Source organism: Chelon labrosus, assembly GCF_963514085.1.
Source record: "Chelon labrosus genome assembly, chromosome: 8".
In the NCBI taxonomy this organism is placed as follows: domain Eukaryota; kingdom Metazoa; phylum Chordata; class Actinopteri; order Mugiliformes; family Mugilidae; genus Chelon; species Chelon labrosus.
Genome location: NC_140358.1, coordinates 7,008,981 through 7,032,859, shown reverse-complemented (window position 1 = coordinate 7,032,859; position 23,879 = coordinate 7,008,981). Strand labels below are relative to the sequence as shown.

The window sequence follows — 23,879 nt, the reverse complement described above, 5'->3', positions numbered from 1 at the left end:
AAGAGGCTTTTGGTGAAACTGAGTTGTAGTTCTGAGTGTTCGGAATGAGAATCAGTTTTATTGTTGTATGTTGTTCACACGCAAAGAATATAGCTCCATTCTTTGTCAATTCTCCACAGGCAATGTCAATCTTAATAAGAGACTATGTACAATATACAAGCCATGCACAGACAATATACTGCATAGACACGAGGAGATAATATATAGAATATATAAAGTGAGCTATAAACAGTACAAGTGTGTGTGGTGCAAGCAGCAATGATGTGCATCATGCGCTGAAGTGAAACTGAGACATCTGACAGCTATTTAAGAGAGTGTTTGCTTCAGAAAAGAATCTGTTCTTGTGTCTGGTAGTTGCTTGTACAGAGATCTGTATCACCTGACAGAGGGGAGGAGTTGGAAAAGATTGTGTCAAGGGTGTGAAGGATCTGTAATGATAGGGGTTTAAACATACGGGTAGGCTAAAGCCTCTAATTATTTGCTACAAGGCAAAATATGATGTGATTTAACATAACAAGGTGAATTATGATTATATGACTTATAATTATCGTAGATTTATAGCCCATTTTTCCAGTAATTACATTGAACTTGCCGTAGCCCGTGGTGCATTTTTCCTCATCACTCTGTCATGACTTCAACAACAATCTTTTATTTTTAACCACTCCATTATCACCTTCTTTTAGCATTCAGGAGTAAAAATGAAATCTGTACACCAAATCAATAAATGAAACAAGGAGGGTTGCTGAGAAATCTATTTTTCATCAAGTGAACAACTATAATGAATCACAGACTAACAGAACTCTGTATTTCTCTCACTCTCTCTCTTTGTCACTTTAGAGTTTAGGGAGGTATAGAGGCGATTAGCAGACATCACACCTGAACGAAAAACACGCATGTTGTTCCCAGATTCCCTCAGTCAACTAAATCCATCAAAATGATGGTCAGAGCTGCCAAAATAAGACATAAACTGTAATAAATCAAGAATTATCCTTCAATTTCATCTATTTCTTCAGTGTATCAGTCTCATGTTTAGCCTTGTATTCGCTAACTTCACTTCAGGATGTGATGCACACGTCATCACAAGACTTGCCATCAGTATCTCAGCTGGGTGCACCCGAGTTTTATGTTTCCTCTGTTGGTATCTTGGTGTTCTAATAACAAGCCGCGGTGGAGGATTAGCTCTCTTCAGGCCCAGCAGAGAGTCAAGAGATGGTTTGGTTGGGCTTTTGCAGAGTGGCTGTGGCAGCGACAATGGCATCAAAGCTGTCACTGAACACTGCCTCTAATCTGGAGTCACATTGTACAAGAGGCTCTTAATAGCGTTGGGAGTCAGAGGAGAGCCACCTCGACGCGTCCACGATTGTTTTTCAGTCAGGAAGGAAGAGGAAGTTGAATGCAAACTGATTTCTTATCTAATTTGGAATGGTGTGATGCCATGTTCGAGGTGGCAGAGACTCAAAAGACTGGAGGTTTGTGACCAGGTTTGCCTTTGACAGCTTAATTAACATGCATCCTGGACCTATTTGTCCATCCTCAGGGACCATTCCAACCTTCCTACACATGCACCGGTTTGGAGCCAGCCTCGCGTACATCTGTTCCTACCTGAAACATTTGGACAGCAAGGTAACAGGCAAACACACACACACACACACACACACACACACCCCCCCCCCCCCCCCCCACCCCCCCCCACCCCACACACACACACACACGTCCTAGACATAGTGACATAGATTAAATTTCCCTGCAGGGCTGACATATGGGCCTGCTGTATGCCAGGGTCCTGCTGCGCCATTTTAGACTCCTGGCACATAAACAAGCCTGAAGTGCAGGTGAGAGCCATCAGTTACCTGAGATTGTTTTCAGCCTTTATTCACTCATACAGCAAGTCTGCTTACCACCAATGTACCTGTACTTGTATAAAAACAAATAAGGTAAACACAGTCTTTATATGTTTGATTCAATACTCAGATGTTCAGCAACAATCAGTTTCTACCACATTGCCTTTTCTGTAGAGAATAAAGTATGACTGATGTGTAAATTTTACTTTATGATCCAACATTGAAGTCTGCCACGGTGCACGAAGAATAGAAACTATAGTTTTTAAAGAAAATTGTGCAATTTTGTATTTTTTCATTCTGTTTGCAGAGTCAATTTCTGCAGTCATTATAGCAGATAGTAATAACATTTTTTTTTAAAGTAGATAATAGTTTTTAACAAGGTAAGGCTCAGATACAATTGATGCTGTATTATTGTGTTTCATTCAGTTGCTAAATATAGAGATGTGCACGAGGAGTATACAAGGCAGTGGAACACTGTTTCATGCAGAAAATTAAAGACTGATTGTAGTTAGGTGTAAAAGGATTAGACTGACTAATCATTTACACACAACTACACTTCTGGTTAAATAAAGACAAATAAAAACAGTTGCTCTGCAATAGTTGCACTCTTACACTGCAAGTTCCCTGATTAAACCACATTATTTAGTATGTCCAGCTGAGCAGTGGCTGAAGGAGGAGCATGGGAGGTTTTCTCTACTGATGTAGGTTGTAGCACTGCTGACCTTCCCTGTAGTCTGCGTGTTGTTTGTCTCAACCTCTCTGGGCCTCAGCTGCTGCTCGTCAGAGCCTTAATATACTGCTAGTTTTCTTCGCTTCTTTAGTGCCTCTCTGCCTCTGTCCTTTCGCAGTTGTCGCCTTCTAATTTTATCACACGTCTCCACTTTTTTGATCAATATATTCATGCTCAGCGTCTGCCTGCTGCTCCCTGCTGCTGCCAGTTTAGGCTGTTAGTCAGCCTGATTTCTTTGAACAAGGCAACACATTTGAGCTCATTCTTTGTCATCACTGTACCTCCAAGATTGAAATGTGAAATGTGAAATCCTTAATCCTTTTTTTTTTTGTTAAAGCAACGGCAAACTAATGCTTTTCGCACATGTTTTGTTTGTGTGCAGCTTGCCTTATAGATGACTTGTGTGCCCTTTGTTAAAGTCAGTGTGCAGCTGTGTATCTGTTGTTTCCACACTGACTCTGCACATCAAGCCGCCCACAGAGTTCTGTCAGTACCTCTGGCTGGACTCCCCAAAAACAAGCTCAATCCTCTCTGCTTATCTACCGACTCCACACACAGCTCCATTGTCTATAATGATACACCAGTCCTTTCTCCACGATGGACCTTAATGCATCCTGACACCTGCACCAGGCTTGAACAACCTTGTTATTAATGCAAGACAGTATGGGCTGTCTACAGCAGCTCATATAGTACATTTCTGTCTTTGCTGTCACCTGAGCAGTTGTGATTCTCCTCAGCCCACCCAGTGTCTCCTGTCATGTAGCTCATTGTCTCGGTGCTTGTTCTCCTCACCCGATTTAAGCGAAGGTGCGAGAACTGAGTGTGAGCATAATGAAAATGAAGAGAAGAGGCGTGAATACTGGAGGTGAGAGAATGTGTGAGAATGTCTCTGCTAATTTGTGTGTGAAAGTAGTTTTTGGGACATGTAACTGTGTGATGTGGTGTGGTGGCCAGCCAGTAGGGGGCAGGTGCATATCACTTCAAAAATTAACTTGAGTTAATCATTTTAACATGCTAAAAAATTATAGTATGGTCTTCCCTAAGGAATGCCATGCAAGACGCCTACACTACTTGAAAACTACCAGCTTCCTCCCTCTAATACATATACAATGACTAGTTTCTAGACTTAGCTCAAGTTAAGGCTGTCTATATTTCTCATGGTAACAATAATTGTAGTTTAACATTAGTAGAATTGTGAAATGGCAGTGCAGCGCTTTGCTCTGTCACCTCACAGCATGAAGTTTCTGGGTTTGAATCGGCTGGCTGGCTGAGGCCTTTCCTTCGGCTGAGAGTTGGCTCGTTCTCGCTGTGCTTGCGTGGGTGCTCTGGCATCAAAGACATGCTAGGTGAATTTGGGATTTTAAATGGGCTGTAGGTGTGCCTGTGAATGGTTGCTGCAAAGGATAAGCCATAATACAGTAGTTGGATAATTACAGAGGCAGAAACTTTTATATTGTCTATATTGAATCAAGTAATATTTTGCACTCTGAGTTTGAACTTTATTCAACTTCTTCTTACGAAACTGTAAGCTGTTTCGTGCACTATTTCATTTTTTATTGCTTCGCTGTAACTATCACAGTAGCAGTCTGTTTTAATTATGAAGGAGTATGTGACAATTATATGAAGGCAGTACTAAAAAAAAATGAAATATGCCGCTGCTGGATGTTGTTTGCAAACCATTTCTTCACTGCTAGTGTTGTTAGCAGTGTTGTAGCCCTGTCCAGGAAAATATTCATGCACTGCCACTGTTTTATGTGTCTGCAGATTAACCCTATAGTGGTGGAGGCTCTTCTTTCTCGGTTGCCCCTCGCCTTCAGACAGGAGCTGACTGGTGTCTGATCCAGCCTGGAAGAATTCCTCCAGCATCCAGGGCATCAAGAGGACACGAGCTCTGCTGATAACACTTCTAGGATGTGGAAGAGACAGGAGGTAAGGCGACACAGGTACATGGAGGACACTCAAAGTGTGTTCCCTACCTGCCCAGACAACAGCACAAATTATTCAGATGTGGAAGAGGTATTCTGTGTAGGTGGCTTGGTTTTTGTGATGGGAAATTAATTGGCAGCATCTCTGTGGTGACCAAGAGTAGAATATATCTCTGTGGTGACTGCTGCACCATCGCAGTCCTTCTGTTTTTTTCTTTACTTGATACAAATTCCATCAGAGAACCAACCTCAGCGCAGCCTTAAGCCCACGGGAGGTTGTGGTCGACATGGACTAGGACAGAGAGGTCATTAGGGTAGTCTGTACAGTCATGTAAAACTATATTCTTATAGTTTTATCTATTTTATGTGTATGCTTTTAAAAGTGCACACAAGATGGATGAAGGGAGTGATTTATATTATTTTGAAGTCTCTCCCGTTGAAGATTGCTCCCACAGTATTGCGTGCTATGAAATTGCTCCGTCAGTTCATAAATGGGCGAGGAACAACCAAGAAACAAACCAAATTTTATTTAGTTTTTGCAGCTGAATTGCCTGACAGATGTGTTTTTAATTTGGCGTTTTAAATCTGATCCCGCTTTGTAATTTTACAATCACAAGGTGCTAACTAGACCTGGTTCATTTTACAAACACTGACTATTGTATTTGCACAACTGAATTCTGACTGACTAAATATTAATCACAGCAGATTCTCATTTTCTGCTGCATTCATGTTTATATTTTCAGCCTGGCATCCTCAGACGATAATCGTGCTCACTGCTTTTATTGTGGCCCCATTTGAAAAGAAGCTTCTTTTTGTTTGTCAGTGAGCACAAACAAACAATTTGGTGTCTACTTTCCCCAGCGAATACATGTGTATTCCTGTCCATTCAGTACAACACAGACAGTTAATTCATCCGGAGAAAACAGGCGTGATGAATTAGTTGATGCATTAATGACAGGATAACAGTTTTCAAGGGTAGCAAAATGCGTCTAAAATCAGTCTAGTGGTTTGGTGGCTGATAAAAGTGGCTTTGCAGGGAGCTAATGAAACATAATTACACGAGGAAGCATGTAAAGGTGGTGGCTTTTGGGAAAACTACTCGCACTCCATATCGGTTCAATCTTAACTTCATTATCCCAGGTTCTTTTACAGGATGATATGAATCCATAACTCATTTACTGATACTGTTGGGCACACAGCTGTTATCAGGACACGCCTGAGCATACACAGTGCAGATGGTGAATCTCTACTGCCATCTATTGGAGGGATTAATACTCATTGCTTTAACTTTCAGTCTTTTTCAGTCTGTTTTGGTGAAAGAGGGCATTGTGCTCATGTGCATTTGAGATACAGGCCTTACTTGCTGAGTCAATGGCTGTTCTGGAGTGTGGTACAGTGACAAATGTCCATTCAATTCCTCTAAAGGGTTTTATTTGTTTGATTTAACCCCAACATTACATTACCAGTTGTCTTCTATAATAACATACAGTACATGCTATGTGCCTCCTCAATGTGAAAAGAGAAAAAAATAGAACTTGTGGTCTGAAACGTGGCCTCAGTGTTATTGATTAAAAACTAATTTGCAGTGACACTTCTCTCACTCTTTCTCTTATTTTACATCCATTATCTCCTTGTCAATATCACACTTTAAGCACAAGCAGTTTTAAACACAATGCCCTAAATTACATGAAATTCTTACATTTTTTTTTAAATATTACAAAAGTTGTGTGTGAAAACCTTCTTCACTATAGTGTTATATACACTAAAGATGTGGGAATGTTACACATTAAAGCCAGCAACATTTATGGCTTATAATGAACACAGAGAGAGCAAATGAAGGCTGTAAATAGTCATCAGTCACCAGCAAGTGCTTGAATTCAAATCTTGCAGTCCAGATGGATTTCATGCGGTTATTAACACAGTTCTGAGTCTGTTCCCGTCCACCAGGAGAAAAAGAATCTTTTTAATATGATGCTCTGTCGCGCTACATGTGCTGGGAGTCCATGATGTCCAGATACTTGGCGTCGATCATTCTGGGAAGCAGGCTGGTCCTGAGATAAAACATAAAGGCATGCGTGTTATTTACACGGAAACATCATCTTAAAGGGATAAATCTTTCAGGAAAGTATCCAAACATAACTCTGACAAGTGGGACAGTGATAGTACAGAATTGGAATTTCTGAATTATTGATAAGGTGGGTGAGCAATGCAACACCAGTTTAGTATTTCACATCCACATCCATCCATCACATCCACTCTCATCTTGTGACGGAATCACAAGAGACCGAGAGTAAAGTAAGCTCAAAAAGGTTGGTTCCTACCTTTTTGCTTTAATGCAGTGTGATAGTATCTTCCAATTGACCATTCTAACTGATAAAAATGCTGCATTTCAAGCTCTGCCTCACACTCTTTCCCTTAAAACTTTCTCCAAGACTTTTGATTTTAGAAATCTCCTTCCAGCACCACAGAACTCAAATGTTTTCACTGTGAGGAGCAGGGCACGTGAGTAGTAAACTGATCGTCATGTGCAAAATCGGCCGGTGTGTGCAAGGACTTGTTGGGGTTTCCATAGTCCCACTCTGCCCCCTGTTGACCAGGGTTATCTCACCTGACGGGGACCAGCAGGATCATCAGAAGGGGGAAGACCATCTTCATGTAGGGTAGAGGATACATCCCAAATGCACACAGGATGATCAGCTGGATCATCTGCAGCCCTGTGAAGTAGTGGACCTTCCTCTGTGGCACACGGCGAATGTAGTGGGTGGGAGGATAGGAGGTCTAGACAGAGAAGTGTGAGAGTATGGTGCTGTTAAAAGGCGAGGTTAGTGAAAGGAGATTGGCTACAGTAATACTAATACTAATTTGGCTATTTGCTGGAATTAGATTCAGATATTTTTTCTACCAAATAATTTTTATATTATTATAATTATGACAAGATTTCTCATGTTATTGCCTACCACTACGTTTTATCACATCATGACATTCGGTGGATACTCAACCAACTCAACATAATTCGTTAAAACAAGAAATTCTTGCCATAACGACATGAGTTGGTATTTTGAGTTCAACTTTGTCATGTTATAACAAGGAAAGCTTCTTTTCCTCATTTTCTTGGTAAAAAATAGCCAATTTCCTAACTTTAACAAGCAACTGAGTATTTGTTTATCATGCTGGAAGGATAGTTGCCCACTTATATATATATATTATTTATTTTCAAATTACCACTGGTGAACATTTGTGGCTGTCACCATGGGAAGCTTGATCAGTAAACAGGAAGGAGTTATAAACGGGCTTTCTGGTCATTAGCAAACAAGCCAGCAAATCAAACCCCAGTATCCTGCTCACCTGTTCCTTTAGCAGCAGGGCCATGCGGTCCACCATCTGATTCCCATCAAGCGAAGTGGCTGCGATGTAGAGGAAGAGTCCGTAGAGGACGGGCTTGGGGATCCACTGCAGAGGAATTGGCAGCATGAATGCTGACAGGCCGATCAGGATGTTGGCAACCAATGAGGTCAGACGTGTCTCCTTCACGCTGACGATACTAATGGGACAAAAAGGCACAGAAAAGCACTTTAAATAACCCAGTAAGGTGTCTTATCTGATTAGAGAACACGTCCTTATCTTTACTACCAGGAATTATTTATTTTTGGCTTGTGAAAGACAAACAAATAATCACTTTTCTCTCATAGACTGTTTTATTTAAAGGATTTCTGTGGTCCCTTTACAAGTTAAACTATTCCACAAGAAAGAACAAGAAATTATTTACAATAATGTATTTTATGTTTATTCCTCTTATAAATAGTATATTGTAGAGATGCTACACTGGATTTCTTGGAATTTATTAAACCTTTTTCCCCTAAATTATAATAATAAAAGTGAATAGGAATTGCAAGTCAGATTCCGTCTACCTACAGCATACGAACCAAACATAATCTGTTAACAAAGCCAAAATCTATACTAATGATCTCATTCATTTAATATAGAGGTAGGGATTTTAATTGAACAATACAATCATTTCTTCATAAAAATGAAACAAAACATCACACAAGTCCTGACAGTAGACACTGAGAGTCAATCAAACAAATGAAACAGAAATATTATGCTTTGGTAACTGTTTTTTTTCACGAGATTACTCGATATTGTATACGTATCTGTGAGGTACTTAAGCAAGGACACCTCTAGGATTACAAGTTAATTTCAAGGCCAAGTAAAAGTCTGTCCGTTCAGAAGTGTTTTCAGTCAATATAATGAGGCTCAGGTGTCGTTCAGTGCCCTGTTTTGTTGAAAAAAAATCAGGGATTTGTCACTGATCTTCACAACACATGTTTATAAAACTGTATGATGACACCAACAAATGAGCTTTCTGAGGAGTTGTTGTTGCTCATCAGGCTAGAAAAGGTTACAAAACTATCTAGAGTTTGGAATCAACAAGTGCACAGGCCAATTGTGAACACAGTAGTGGTTGACCAACAAAGATCACTCCAAAAGCAAGACACATAATAGCCTGAGAGCGTGTCCTGAGAGGGTGTCCTGTGGTGTCAAGCAACAGAACGTTTTTAGTGGGGGCCTTTGGGTCCTATGGGTTGAGGGGAGGAGCCTCTGTGGACCATCCCACAGATACTTGATCAGTTTGGGATCTAGTGAATTTGGAGGCCAGGTCAACAACTTGTGCTGTTTTTCATATTTTTTTGAGTTGTTCCTAAAGCGTTTTTGTGTGTGTGTCTGTGTCAGGCTGCATCCTGCTGGGGATGGCTGCTGCCATCCAGGAGTGTCATTGCTATGGGGTGGGGGTGCCTGGTCTGGTCTAGGTGGGTGCTACATGTCTAAGTAACATCCACATGAATGGCAGGTCCAAAATATTCCCAGCAGAACGTTGAATTGTCACAAGATGGTCAATGTTATTTACTTCTCCTGTCAATGGTTTTAATGTTGTGGCTGATCGGTGTATAGGCATAATACAAATTCAGTATGTAATTAAAGGATACATTATGGGACTACTCGGAATAAAAATCATATAATTAAATAAATAACTCTAATGTATATCAGATGCAGCACCTAAAAAAACTGTTCTTATTCAAGCTTGTATTTTAACCAAGTAACTAGTTATATTCATCAGTATTTAACTTGACACCACTGCTGCAAGGCCTTCAAGAGACCAAGGCTTAAAAGGATTAAGGGAAACTGGTGTTTTTATACAGTCACATGCTGGAGGTCTTTCAGAGCGCTGCTTGATGTTGCACTTTTTCAACTTTACTCACGTCGTGTAGAGGTGTCCGTTCTCTACATGCTGTTCTACTGTGGCAAGCTGACGGGCGTGCAGGGAGGAATGTGGGAAAGCAGCGTGCATCCATGGCAACCCCAGACAGGACATGAGGATGTTGATGAAGCCAGTCAGCACTAAATCCCAGTGGAACGCTGTGCCTTTTAGCAACCTGGTACAGACGTTCACATGCACAAGTTTCAACTGGTTTGTTAATGACAGAGCAGCAGTATGTCTGTTCTTATTCACAAGCTGCTACTGCAACTGTTTGCCATAAAACATGAACACGAACTTACAATATAACCTCATGTACAATAAGCAGAAATATGTTACAACACAGGTTCTGTTAAATGTCTCATTACATTTTAGTAACACAAAATGGGGGTCTTACTTGTGCTCTGGTACATGTGTGAGCGAGATGACGATGTTCTGGTCGATAAAGATGAGCAATGCAAGGAGAAAACCTAGCCCGACTGCACTCAGAGTATTCATTCCCGTCAGCTTGTCAAATGGGGGGAACTTGAAGATTGGGCCATCATGCACACTGAATACAGGAACTAATACGAGCAAAAGATTTTGAGGGAATACATTAAAAGCATCTGCAACATTCAAAAAAGTTGACATGAAACATATGATACAAATGTAACGTAAATGTCTGAGCAGCAACCTCTTCTGGTGGTAACCTTTGTGTTAAACGCAATATTCAAATTCTGACACACCCTGAGTTGAAAGTTTCCTGCAAGCAAATATTTACTTTCCTTCCCTTCCGATGGTGGAATTATGAAAAGCAAACGCTGTCTCAAGGGTACTCTTCTATCACTCCTTTCATTTGAAACATTCGTACTCACGCTGTATGTCAAGGAAAAGGTAGGAGCCGATGAAGGAGAACACCACCACGGAGATAGGCAAGGCACAGTCAGACACAACCTCTCTGACTCTGGCATTCAGATACGGGCTGTAGGAGAAAAGAAACAATACACATTTGGATTTTGCAACTCTGATGTAATAAATTCTTCAAGTAGCTTTACGACACTATTTACTGTAGTTACTCTTTTATTTTGAAGAATTACGTATGCAAGTAATGAAAGTTTGTTGCTGGAGGGTAAGAACAACGACATCCCAGGAGTCAGAGATGGAAATATAGTACATGGTGGCAGACAGGTTTATCTACCTCATCTATTACGTTATTACAGCTTAAGGGTAAGATGTGTTGTGTGTGATTTGCAGCCTCCTGCCCGACTCCAGGGATGTGACTGTTTCTCCTCATTCAGGTTCTAGATAAGTCATGTGAAGCCACCTGCAGCTACTAAAAGCAGCATTTATTCATGAACTGAAATGAATACACTGTGCAAACTTACACGCAGTGGTAGAATAGATATGTAGATCATTTAACAAAGTAAAAATAGTAATACCACCATGTAGAATACACACATGTAAAAGTCCTGCCTTCAAAACATCTGCTGAAAACTGATTGTATTTACAAGTGATAAAAGTGGTGCTACTTCTGTATTAATTTACTGAATAGTAAATAACTCTATATAACTTTCTTTAGTTTGGTAGTATAGATGTTGAGTAAATATAGAGGATTAAAGGACAATTCTTCCCTCTGGAGTAAGTGTAAGGTCATGGAAAATACTTGACTCAACTGTAGCACTGACCCTTAGTTGTCAGGGGCTTATAAAGTACAGCTTACTGAAAATATTTTCACACTCAAGTCAAACAATTCAATCATAAATGGCACAACCTTCACTATATAATGAGGTATTTGTACCTTCTGGGACTGCGACTTTAACTAAAGGAAGGATGCAATCCAGAAAATTTAAAATGCAATGGTTCAGGCCTCCTAAATGGGAACCAATTAGTAAACAAACTGTACCTCTTCTTGATGAGGTAGAGGGCGTAACCCAGCCACAAAGTCCCCAACATGAGCAGCAGACAGAGAATGGGCCTCTCTCTTGTGCACAATACCAAAGACTCCGGCAGGAAGACTAATGCGTGCTCTTCCGCATGTTCCAGCATCGACACCGTCTCATTATGAGGCTTGAGCGTGTTCGCTGTCTGGTTCTTTGTTTTCTCCAGAATATCATTAATCTGCTGAAGCACAAGCGTGCTGTTCGTGGTAGCCAGAATGGGCCCGTGGTAGAAGTGCTCAAAAACTAGGAAGTGTGAAAGAAAGAGGGAAAAAGGAGAAAAGAATGACATGGAGGACAAGCTACAAGACTAAACATGGCTATTTCAATTCTTCTTGTAAACTAGAACCACTCCCAGCATCAATGGTTAAAAGCTTAGAAGAAGAACATTTTTGCACTTGTTATTATAATTCCCTTGTTATTGTCACTCTCCAGATAGTCCCAGCATTCAAGCATTGTTGAGTAGTGCTGTTTACAACTGCAGCTGCCTGGGACTTAGAGTAGAGAAGAAAGCTCTAAAGAATCCACCATATGCTCATCCATTTAATACCTGACTTGTGATATAGAAATATATCAACACTGTGAAAACCACATTATGTTATGTTTCTAAAAATACCAACAATTTTCTGTTTGCTATTCCTATAAAGACTCCATTAAGGTAATGCATATTTGCAGGGACGCATTACCTTTACCAGACATATTCAATTCATGCTCATGTAGCCTGAACTTGGCTGGACTCACTTTTGACGGTGCCTTTCACCGCATCCCCAACAAAGGCTATGGAGATGAACAATGCAATGACTTCTTCTGTTGAGCTGGGAGATAAGGGAAACAAAAGAAGCATGGCGTGATCATTTATGTTTTATCAAGTCCGTGTTTTGGTGTTGTTTTGTATTTTGTGCACACTCACAAAAAGTGTGTGCACAAAAGACATAACACTCCATTCAAGGCAAAATGATGGCTGTGTCAATTAAGCCAAATTATTGATTAAGGTTGAAAACAGGAAGTCATGACTGAGTTGCCTTTTCTTATCTGCGATAAGAAACAGTTTAGGGTTTAGTTACATATATTACAAGTACAGACCTTGGTCTGCAAAGCATGGTCTGCAATATATAATAGTAAGAAATGTGTGAGCATCCTGTTGTGTGTTTACCGTTTGAAGAGTTTCATCAGCAGGCTGACATTGAATAAGCCTCCGAGGATGAGGAACAAACTGTTCCATAAACCGATGCAGGCGTAGAAAGCATCAAAGTCGAGGTCGTAGTCATCACAGATACCCCTGATAACTATAAATAATACAGGCAGACACAAACTCATACATATTTTTCCATTTGCACCTCAGCTATTTATCTACTTATAAAACATGTTGTTTAATGAGTTTGACCGTGTCACTTCTCATTCCTGTTTACTGCACAGCTTTGACATTACATAGCAACCATATCTCTAAAATAGGGATGTAGCTAGTTTCGTCATTGGTTTGTAGACTACCACTTTGAAGCCTGGAGTTTGGCATTTGACTGTTACCATCTTGTTTTCTGAGGCCAGATGTGACTACATTCAGATGTTTGGAGGAGCCGGGTCAGAACGAGGGGTGTATTCAACTAAGAGTCCAAGAATGGCTTTTCAATAACTCCAGAGTAAAGTATCAATCAAGCTGGGAATGGCCCCAAACATACCTCTCTTTGATATCTAATATCTTTAAAAGAAGACCAGCACACTGATTAAAAAAAGTGAGTATAGCTAAGGATTTCAATATGACTTGTGGAAAACAATGTATCATCTTATGGTGTGTTCACACTACCAATGAAAAAACAACTGGCTTCAGCTTATTTTCAATGTAAGTCTGCCATATAAAGTTATAGACTGATGCCCATCCCTTGCCACTGCATAATGTAGAACAACTAAAAGTTGAGCTGGCCCCAATGCTTTTCATCCAATGACACGGGAAAGCATCAACCAGTCATATGTACTTCACGCTCACCAAATTTCTCATTCCGCTGTCTGAGAAATGGAAGAAAAAACGTATTCTAGCAGTTAGTCAGTCCCCGGTGCTTGTTTGCTGTGACTTCAATAAAAAGAATGCAGCTGGCAGAGCGTGGCAGATTTTGTGGAATGACAAGGTACAAACGGACAGCAGCACTTGGCAACTAGTGACAATGTAGCTTATGACATGGTAGCTTCTTCTTATACAAATAGTGTGAACATAAGACTAGTGTATTCCTATGAAAGTGTTTCAATGAAAGTCAGTCAGAGATATTTTTACAGTAAGCACCTAGCTTTTAAGACCCAGGGGAAACATTCAACATTCATATACAAACCACTCCTATTTGGATTCAAACCAAACATACATGTCAGGCTATTTTCATCTGGTTTACTGGCTGCATGTAACATGTTCATTATCTGTGTTTTTAAGCCATGTACCATAGACTGTATATAAATATGGACAACACGTCTCCACTTCCTTGCATTGGTCAAAGTGGCGCTAGTTTCCCAGTGACCTGGGCAGCGCCATCTTGCGAGTTTGAAGCCAGAGTCTGTGCAGTACGGTCCGACAGTAGAGCCATGTGCAACTGCATTATCGATGACCTGCCCACACCAGCACCGCTAGGCTCACTCGTGTTTTTGTTTAATCACTACTGCACTCTGTACTTGTTTATTCATTTTTTCTAACTCTCACAGTCCAACGGGACCGCTTCACAGAGTGGTTGACAAGTATTTTAGTGTTTTAGTTTGGCCCAAGTCTCATCCACTAACATGCAGAGGTGGAGCTTATAATCTATACCAGCCAGTCACCAGGGGGAGCGCCACTTGCTTTGGTTTCACTTTTGAGGAGCTGTTCTGCTCCACCTTTATAATGTCTATGCTATGGACACACGTTGATGTAACAGATCTATACAGTGGATAAGATATATGGCAGTTTTTCAAAAGTGTGTCATCCATTCTTTTCTTAAATAGTAACATTCAATACACACCGCTTATGAAGATGGCCAGTGGTGCAGTGGTCAGTGGAATGACGAGAGGTGAGCCAGAAAACAAAGAATAGATCACTCCTCCAATGCTCTGACCAACAATGGTCTTCTGAACATCTGTCAACAAACAACCACTGATTTACATTTTAAAACAATTTTTCTTAATATTGTTTGACAGACTGTAGGTTTGCATAACATTTTTTGCTCTTCAATATGAAAAATAATAATATGGGATAGGATGTTCCAAATCAAGACCATAAAGACAAAGTCCATACCGATCTCTCCTCTTGTGCTTTCATCATTCAGTGATCCAAAGGCAATAGCAGGCAGCAGAATGGCGATGTAGAGGAAAATGGCAGTGGTGGTGTACTTCAAGAGACAACGGTCCTTCCCAGTCATACCTTCACAGATTTATTCAAAGGGTTACTAAAGAACCTATAGAATTAACAAAAGAGCTAAACAGATGTCTAAGGATACTGTCAATACCGTCTGTGAAGTCTGAGGGGTAAAGAGGCAATCTGCGACGGAGGTCATCATAAACACCTTTACCGGCTTTGAAGAAATCTTGGCACTGCGAAGAACAAGCAGAACACAGACAGGCTCGGTCAGACTAACATTTATATAAGTACTGGACTGATTTCCAAACAGCAAAGTGTGATAGTACAAATGTCATGCTTTAAGACAGACTTAGCTGGCACTAAGTTAGAAAATGAGTGTGCAGGCTTTTGCTTTCAAGTACTTTTTAGTTTGGCCTGCAAAGTGTTTTGGAAACTTTTTGCAGCATGACCCATTGTTCTTGACTGTAGTAAAGTTGCAGTGATCCAACTGAATTTCCGAAGTGCTGAGTGTGATCCGAATACAACCTTGCGTGAAAACTTTGTGAGCAAGAAAAAATATTTTTTAAAAATACAGACACTTGGGTTTCAAAAATGTCAGTAATAAATACAGATTTTTTTAAATTTTTGATTTTTGAATAACTGAGTCCCCATCACTGTTTCGTATTTTAGAATTGCAGAACAGGTTAAAGGTTGGTTTGGCAGCAACAAGCCACAGCTTAAAAGCTGAGCTGAGTTCAGACATCAGGTATAACCACAACCTGTTGTAAACTTAAGCCTTTTACAGCCCACGTACATGCTTTCTCTCTCAGCAGTGTTGGATGTTCCCTCTTCTCCCACCCCCTGCTGAACACACACATTTCCTCTTAATTTAAAAACTGGACATAATGAAGTACTTTATTATTACATGGAGCTGCACACATTCTGTTGCCAGCTCCATGGAAGGCTTGGCAGCCTTCTCAGTCTGTTGCCCAGCTGCTCCTCATTCCTCGGGCCTCGCTAATAGAGTGTGGAAACAGGATACTCAGATAATCTGGCTCAACTACTTTATTGCACCACTTCTTTATATGCCTGGGTGGAAGGGGAAAACGTGAGGGTGGTCTCTACATCTGGAGAGGGATAACAGGCAGTAGAGAATGTAAATGTTGTTTTAGCATGCTTTATGTTCCCATATCGCTGTATAATGGCTTTTCTAGGTTAGTGTTGCCATTGTTCACTTGTATCCTTAAACCTAATCCTGTATGCAACCCACATTAGTCACATGGCCACTTGTTATAGCATTACATGCTGCACTGATACTACCACAGACCCAACATGTCACTCTCTGTTTTACATCTTCCTCTTTCACACCTTGAGTGATTTCCCTTTACGTGGATCTGATTCATCGACTTCCTCAACGACCGCCTTCTCTCTGACTACAGAGAGCTGTTGTCGCTGATGGACCAGCTCCTGTTTGAACTCCTCCTGGGTCTTGGTCTCCAGAAGCTTCTGTCTGAAGTTTATGTCGGAGAACATTGTTGCAAATGTTCTGCCCAGTTCGATGGCCGTCTTGGTGCTTTTCTGAAGAAACATGACAAGAAAGTGTACATGATTTTTCACTAATAGTTTTTAACCTACATTCTGCTAAATATCACACTTGTTGTTCATATTCAAGTACCTATAGCGGAAGACAAATATTACATGAGTTACACAGTAAATACATTTATATGAGATTCTTTAAATTTAACCTGTAATAACTTCAGCGCAGGTTTAACTTCACAGTCATACAACCTTTTTATTTTTTGGTCTTAAAGAGGATTGTAAAGGAAAAATCCCGAATACTCATTCCCAAACATTATAAAATTTTGTATGAGAAACAATCCAATTACCATAATGCAAGACCAGGAAAATGAGCAGCAGGAAAATAATCTGAAACAATCTTTTCAGCCAAGTTTTTGCCTAATAAATTCCAATAGATGTTGAGATTTGTATTTGACCATACCGTTCTAGGTGGAGCGAGAATGAGGATGACGTAGCGAGCCTCACAGCAGTTGACTCCCCAGTTTTGTGGCCTTTCCAGGCGGGCAATACAAACATGACGTCTCTGCAGGCTCCTCACATTGGAGCTGGATTGATAGAAATTTCAATCAGTTATGTTTAAACAATAGACTTTGAAGTATCTTGCACTGGCAGGTATAAGTTAGTGAGATGAATTTACTGGAAACCTTCTGAAGTGTGTTATTAGTGCAGATGAACTTACAGAATACAAAGCCAGGATTGCTGGTAATGGATGCCAGTAGATGTAGCACTCACACCCTGAATGGTTTCTGAAAGAAGGTGAACTGTGGATGGATAGGATAAAACACCATGAATATCCAAAATAGATTTAATGCAGATTTATCAAGCAAAGTGCTTTTTAAACATGTTTACCACACCATTAATATCTTTCCCTCCTGCGTCTGTGAACAGCGAGGTCATGACTTTGTTTACATCGCAGGTCCCGTGGCCGTCGTCCACTACGTGAGTTAACATTCGTCTCAAAACACCGTCCAGAGTGGCAGCTTTCTCATCTAGAAGGATGCTCGCCTGGGCCAGGAAGCTGTCCAGATCTCTGTGTGCACGCACTTCCTCCTGGAAGTCCATGGGCTTTATATACTAGTGGGAGAAAGAACAAGTCAAATGTGACTGACCGATACAAATTGGCCAACAGTTAATGATTCCCCATCAGATTTTGATTAGTGTAGTTAAGCCCTTCACTTCCTCTGAGTTCACTGCTGATTTTAGTGTACATTTGGTACTGCAATACAGCTTTTAAATATGACTTTTGAAAAAACTATCTTGTCTGTGCTGTATATTCAGTGGTAAACATGTGAAATGTAGCTGTGTTGTGGCAATGACTGTGACTGGCAATGTAGAAAGTGAATCTTACTTTTCTTGTTGTGTTCAAAAGCCCATATCCAGGTCCATCATCTGCAACACAAGAAGCAACGCAAGAGTCATTTGTGTTCTGATTTACTTACACGCGCATTACTTTGCTCTAATCCCTGCTGTTGTTTTGTGTTTCTGAAGTTATCAATTTCAACAACTAAAGTATAGAAACAGATGGATCTAGTTCTATCACTATATATGTCCATGAACTTTGTCTCAGTGTTAGAGTTATAATGAGTTATAAATCTGTGTTGAAAATGGAGACATTCGTTTTTTCTTACTTATCCTAGAGACAAAACATGCCTATATATATAGTATATAACGGTTAACATTAAACACACTTGAAACACTGATCTCGATGTCGTTATCATAGATGTGGTCCTTGTTGGTGGCTGGTGAATCCTGCTCCGTGTCCTGCAGCTCTGTGGATAAAGCACAAAAGCCAAGTAAGCACAGAGTATTCACCAAACATGCATCCATATGTTACATACAGTTCTAGCAATCCAATAGAGGAGATGGGGTGTCTGTTTCATATTTAAATCACTTTAAAATTGGGCGAATCACATAAAATAACAAGTAATAGTAAAGGCCATCGCACAGACTCAGTTGCTGCGTCATTATGATAAGTCACGCTGTGATAAATCTGTCCTCTGAATCAAGGTTAAGATGCTATACTAGCCACACTAACAGTGTCTCCGGTAAGGGACAATTTATTTTGCTCTCCCACCACTCTGCCATCTGTTGACAAGCACACAGCAAGAGAGAGCGGGAGAGCCAATAAAAAATCCCCCTTAAACCAGACATGCAGCAATATAACAACAGCAGCCCCTCGTAAATTCCTTCATTGTATAGAAGATAAATATGGCTTCTCGATTGCGGGTTTTATGAGGGGAGAAAGAAACTGCCACAGAATTAGATAATTAACCTTAACCCTTCACGAGCAAAGCTTTGAGCTATGATTATTCCCCCTTCCCATCATTGACTCAGAGATCATCTGCCTCGTTATTTACCCATTAATTAACCTCCCAACACTCGGCGAAGGGACTGACTGTGCTCATCAGCATGTGAAATGGGTCATCAGTGAGCGGTGAGAATCATTGGCATTAGCATAAATAACAGATGCAATATATTTGGATGGAAAATGAGATTTGAATAGAATGAAGTTTGGTGCCTCGTAGATCATATCAAACACATAAAAGAACAGAAAGAAGTTGAGAAAATGGGAAATATAATGGGTTTTACTGCCGATACGCACCCATCTCTTGGAAAACATAGCCATTCTTAGACCTCCCAGTGGATGGAGCATCTGTGGGAGAGAAAAAGCAAGTATGATATTTGCAAAAGTTTAAGCTCAAACTCTTTTTTATTAAATATTTGAATTATTGCTTGCATAACTTTCTGCCAGCCTGCTCTTCTATTGCATTATTATAAAGGTTACTATCATATGAAATACAAACATTCACACAATATTCACACTATTCTAGCTCAGTTTTTGGTAACAAAGTCCTTAGAGAACTATCTGGCTGCCATGTGCTTCACTATGTTCACCGACTGACAGCTAACTAAGAGCAGTTTTATGCCGGTCACTGCACAGTGAAGAAAATACTGTTAATAGGTTTCCCCCCTCCTTTTTTAAAGCAGTGGTCTCCGGTAATAAGCTGGCACGTGGTGAGAATTTTACTGCCCAATTCTAGTACTTTTAGACAAAATTTTAATAAATTGATAATTGAAATCCAAAGAATCCAAATGGCGGTCATTTTTAGAGAATTTAAGCAGCACTCCAACATTTTCGAAACTGATACATGCACATTTTTAAATGTGTTTTCATGGCGATGTTTGGTGCACTTACACTAACGAGAGCAAGATGATAAAACTGTGTGAAACTCGATTCCATGTGGACTGACAGTTTGACCCCGGGGCTTCAGTAGCTCTCCCTTCATAAGTCAGTAAGCACCAGCAAGTTTCTAGACTGCAGCCCTTTGAGCTGCTCTCAGGGTACGTGGTGACATATTTTATAGACATCATCCCTGACCACGGCAAACTATTATTTCTAGTGTAACACGGAGTCAAACGGATCTCAAAAAGCTGTAAAGAAAATTAAGGAGTGGATGTCAGTTATGGAAACACTGAAGAGGCTAATAAAAATGACACTAAAAAGAGATCCCTTCGCTCTCAGTTACAACAGAAATCGTCTGCCAGCTGTGTCTGATGTTTGCACAGGTCGTGTATCTGCGAGAGGCTGCTGCGGCTGCACGGATGAGCGTCTCATTGCCTAAGGCAGAGTTAGGCTGCAGGGGCTCCCGAGCGAGGCAGTATCTCAAAGCAGATTAGACAGAACATTCCCAGGCCTCCTCCACTTCACAGGAGTCTGCACAGACAACAAGGTGCCTGACAGCTTACGCAACAAGCTGCTAGTACCAGAGGTGTATGTGTGGAAACTGATGATTGAGACCTTTTAAGTCTTGTCTCATAAAGATAAAGGTCAGATTTAATGTGAATATTTTCAACTATATCTTAGCGGTTTGATCAACAATAGCAAGCCACTGAACATTAGGGCCCCGTTGTTTTAGGAAGAAAGGACAGAACGGTCAGTGTGGGAAACACCACACTGACCGTTCTGTCCTCCCTACCTGTCACTCATCAGTCTGTGCAGGACTGCTAAGGTCAGACATAATGTTTTACAGTCTTTCAGCAAACCACCTGGTTACGATGGCTTATAGCACAGTCCAGTGGCATTCACAGTGACAGGATGGACGGTATGTTACACCATGGGTTTTCCGACATGAGACGCCAGAATGAAACTGAAACCAGTTCTCAAAATAGTCCGATTTCCAACCTCCTGATCTGGTTTGTGAACTGTTTCAAGGCAGGGTAGGGCCCCGCTGACTGACCGTTGATTGTTAGGGAGATGTCTGGTTTAACTCAAACAATTTAATTTTGACGTGGATGTCCTCTTTTTACATTTTATGTCAGATGTACCATGCACGCACAGATTTTTTATGTGGAAAGTGTGTGACTATTTTTTTTTTTTTTTTTTTTACATAAAACCTTATTTACTGGGCATATGCCAGTCTTATAACTCACATTAACAAATTTTTTCCCCTATTTTAGGTTTATACGTAAATTAGGTTTAAATAAATTTCTGAGGCTAATGTTAGAGCACACACTGTGAGCCTCACAGAGTGCTAGTTTGTCATGTTTCCTTGTCCTTGCACCAACCGTTAGTTCATCAACACTTTTAGTATTTTTTAAATCTAAAATGGTTTTGTATCCCACAGCTCCGTAAAAAGTGTGATACCAAAACACCACTTTGTTAAAGCAAAATACTGGATGTCTGTAATCGCACTGTGCCAAAATGCCAGACATAAAGTGTAAGACAATTTGTGTTAGTCCCCGTCACCCTGCTATCTGTGGGCAGACAACGTCCTTGAGCAAAAGGAGACAGAGGAATCCTTGTTGGGTCTCTGGACCTAAGTACACAAAGCTACACAGTGAAAGATATGCTGAAGGTCAAACCATTAAAGCAGGGATGTGGTGTTCATAAATGTGGGCCATTATAGCGGGCTGTCTTTCAAAGACGACGGCCAGCTTTTCTGTTTTGTGCTTCACAGAAAGATATACTATTCTATAACTCTGATATGTTACACAAAAGCTCAGTCAGCCTTGTCAAGACTTCATTTGAACATGGCACACCTGGATGTGCACACCTGAAGCGTGAACAGTGTGTGCTCTTTAGGTCACAATGTACACATACATGTCCTTCCTTATAATACAAACGACAGGAAGGAGGAACTGCAGCTCATTCCACTTCAACACCTCAAAGGCTGATGATTAGAACCATCTAATATTTGTTTATCCAGGACACTGGATATGACCTCTGGACCAACAGTAATCAGTCACACAACTTATAACTTATTAGTCAAAGTACATCACATCACCTCATCAAAGACATTTATTAGACATTAATAATCCTCCAGAGACAGGAGAGTTTCTAAGACACTTCCTTGTAAATTACACTCAGGTTGTGGTGAATTAAAAATAAAACCTGCAATCTAAAAAAAGCAACAAAGAGCAGGGATACTGTACAGTTTCTGTATTAATTCATCTTACTGACGGAGTCACAGCTAAAATGACATTATTATCAACCACAGAATGCTTTAAACAGGAGCGGGAACCCTTGAAATGTGCCAGATTAGAATATTAGGCACATTTTTGCTGCTAGATAATCTTCTTAATCCTTGACCTGAGAAAACTCAAGTAGGACATTTTAACTCTTTGATTGCACTGAACGCAAAACACATGGGCTGCAAGTAACAGTTTGGTTTGGTTTGTCAAAACATCACAAAAATGGTAAAAATAGTGAAACATGATAGCATGAGCATTTGCACCAATACACCGTAGACACATTTAAACAGATAAGATTATCAGTTTCCTAGATGAAAGTGAAAGCAGTTGTGGTGCTGCATGATGTTTGGCATCTGTCCCCCACTTAATTATTAAGTAGTGAAAATAGTTTACAAGTTGTCTTTGTTTGATTAATTATTTCAGCTCTGGTGAGTTAGATTAATAAAGAACTGTGATAGTGAATTACTGTCCTATGAACATGACACTGTAGATTGTCAGTCTGGACTTACCCACTTTGCACGACAGAAATGTAGTCAAATAAATGTTTTTAAATAAATTGAATCTACTTCTCTGGAACTATTTCTTTACCAGTGGGGCGCTGTATGCAGGTTAAATCAGATGCAGGAAACCTTCGCAGGTCTCTTGTGAAAACCTTCCATGACTGACACGTGTACCATTTATTGCCATATTGTAAATATTGACCCATACGCTTTGCTTTGCTTTTAATAGGTCTACTAGAAATGAAAGCATCTCTTTCATATTCGGAGGATTTTTGACTTCCATATCCTATGCATGTGCTTTTTAGCACACAGACACACACAAGCACACACACATATATCTAGATATATATATATATATATATATATATATACTAACAGGGTTTCTCCACGTGTTTGACGCACGTGTTTGACACAGTTGGCTCAGGTTTCACCATGAAAGACCTTTTCACCCCACTCCACCCCTGCAGAACTTACCAGATGGCACAAAATGGAGGACTTTTTTGGCTTCCATGTTCTCCAGTTTTTTTTAGGTTAGATGCTTTCCAAAGGTCAACCCATCACCTTTTTCTTTGCTCTGCGTCCACTGCACTCACTACTGTTACTTTCTCAGTATATCATGGCTAAGAATGGCTCAGTTTCATCCACACACCCATACACTGTCATAGAGAGGTAAAAATCACCTCGCTGCACCTCCTCCAGGAGCACATGGGCTTGGGGGAGGAAGGGGGAGGGCAGGAAGGAAGAGAAGGCATGTGGGTGAGAGCGGTGTTTGTTTCTGCTGGGTCCTTGTGCCTAGAACCTAGATTAGACTGTAAAAAAACTTAATATAAATAAAGGTTGGGGTTTGGTTCTGGAAGTTTTTAGTGCCGTGTTCTTTGATTTTGCTCCGTCTGACAAAAAGTTGGTCAAATCTGTTTAAACCTTACAAAACAGGAAGCCAGCTTTCAGTACTAACGTTGACAGTATTTTGCTTTTACCTTAACATTTTTTTTGTGATATGCCTTTGTTTGTAGAAAATCAACACTATACTGAATTTTACATTTGCTGTTAACAACATACATTACATACATCCTCTATCTCTACAATACATTTCCTATAATGTAACTTTACAAGGTAGGAACAATGAATCATTTCAATAACTTAGTAGTAATTTAAAACCCTCATTGTTAACATTGTTGTCTATCTTGTTGTGCCTGTGTTGACACTTTGCTGCGTTTTTGGCACATTACTGATAACTAATTGTCAATAAATGAAATTGCATGGAACCCTTCACTACACTATGCATTTCACTGCACATGCTGTGTATGAACGTCAATATGTTGAGAAAAGAGCAGCCTATTCTTTAAAAAAATAATAATACTGAAAGTTACATTATAA

The 23,879-nt window shown here is 40.2% G+C and overlaps 1 protein-coding gene across 1 annotated transcript; it reads right to left on the bottom strand.

Moving 5' to 3' along the window:
* Positions 1-5,501: 5,501 nt before the first annotated feature.
* Positions 5,502-23,069, bottom strand: LOC311491939 (solute carrier family 4 member 11-like). Its single transcript, XM_084550014.1, has 20 exons — positions 22,977-23,069; positions 19,133-19,183; positions 18,219-18,299; positions 17,879-17,919; positions 17,385-17,604; positions 17,210-17,291; positions 16,952-17,075; positions 16,321-16,530; positions 15,122-15,206; positions 14,911-15,036; positions 14,639-14,752; positions 12,820-12,952; positions 12,408-12,481; positions 11,633-11,912; positions 10,605-10,711; positions 10,148-10,313; positions 9,755-9,928; positions 7,842-8,037; positions 7,105-7,274; positions 5,502-6,547 (listed from the first exon to the last, which is right to left on the bottom strand). Exons 1-20 carry the CDS (start codon positions 23,011-23,013, stop codon positions 6,481-6,483), a joined length of 2,538 nt encoding a protein of 845 aa, XP_084406140.1. The 5' UTR covers positions 23,014-23,069; the 3' UTR covers positions 5,502-6,480.
* Between the last annotated feature and the right edge of the window lie 810 nt (positions 23,070-23,879).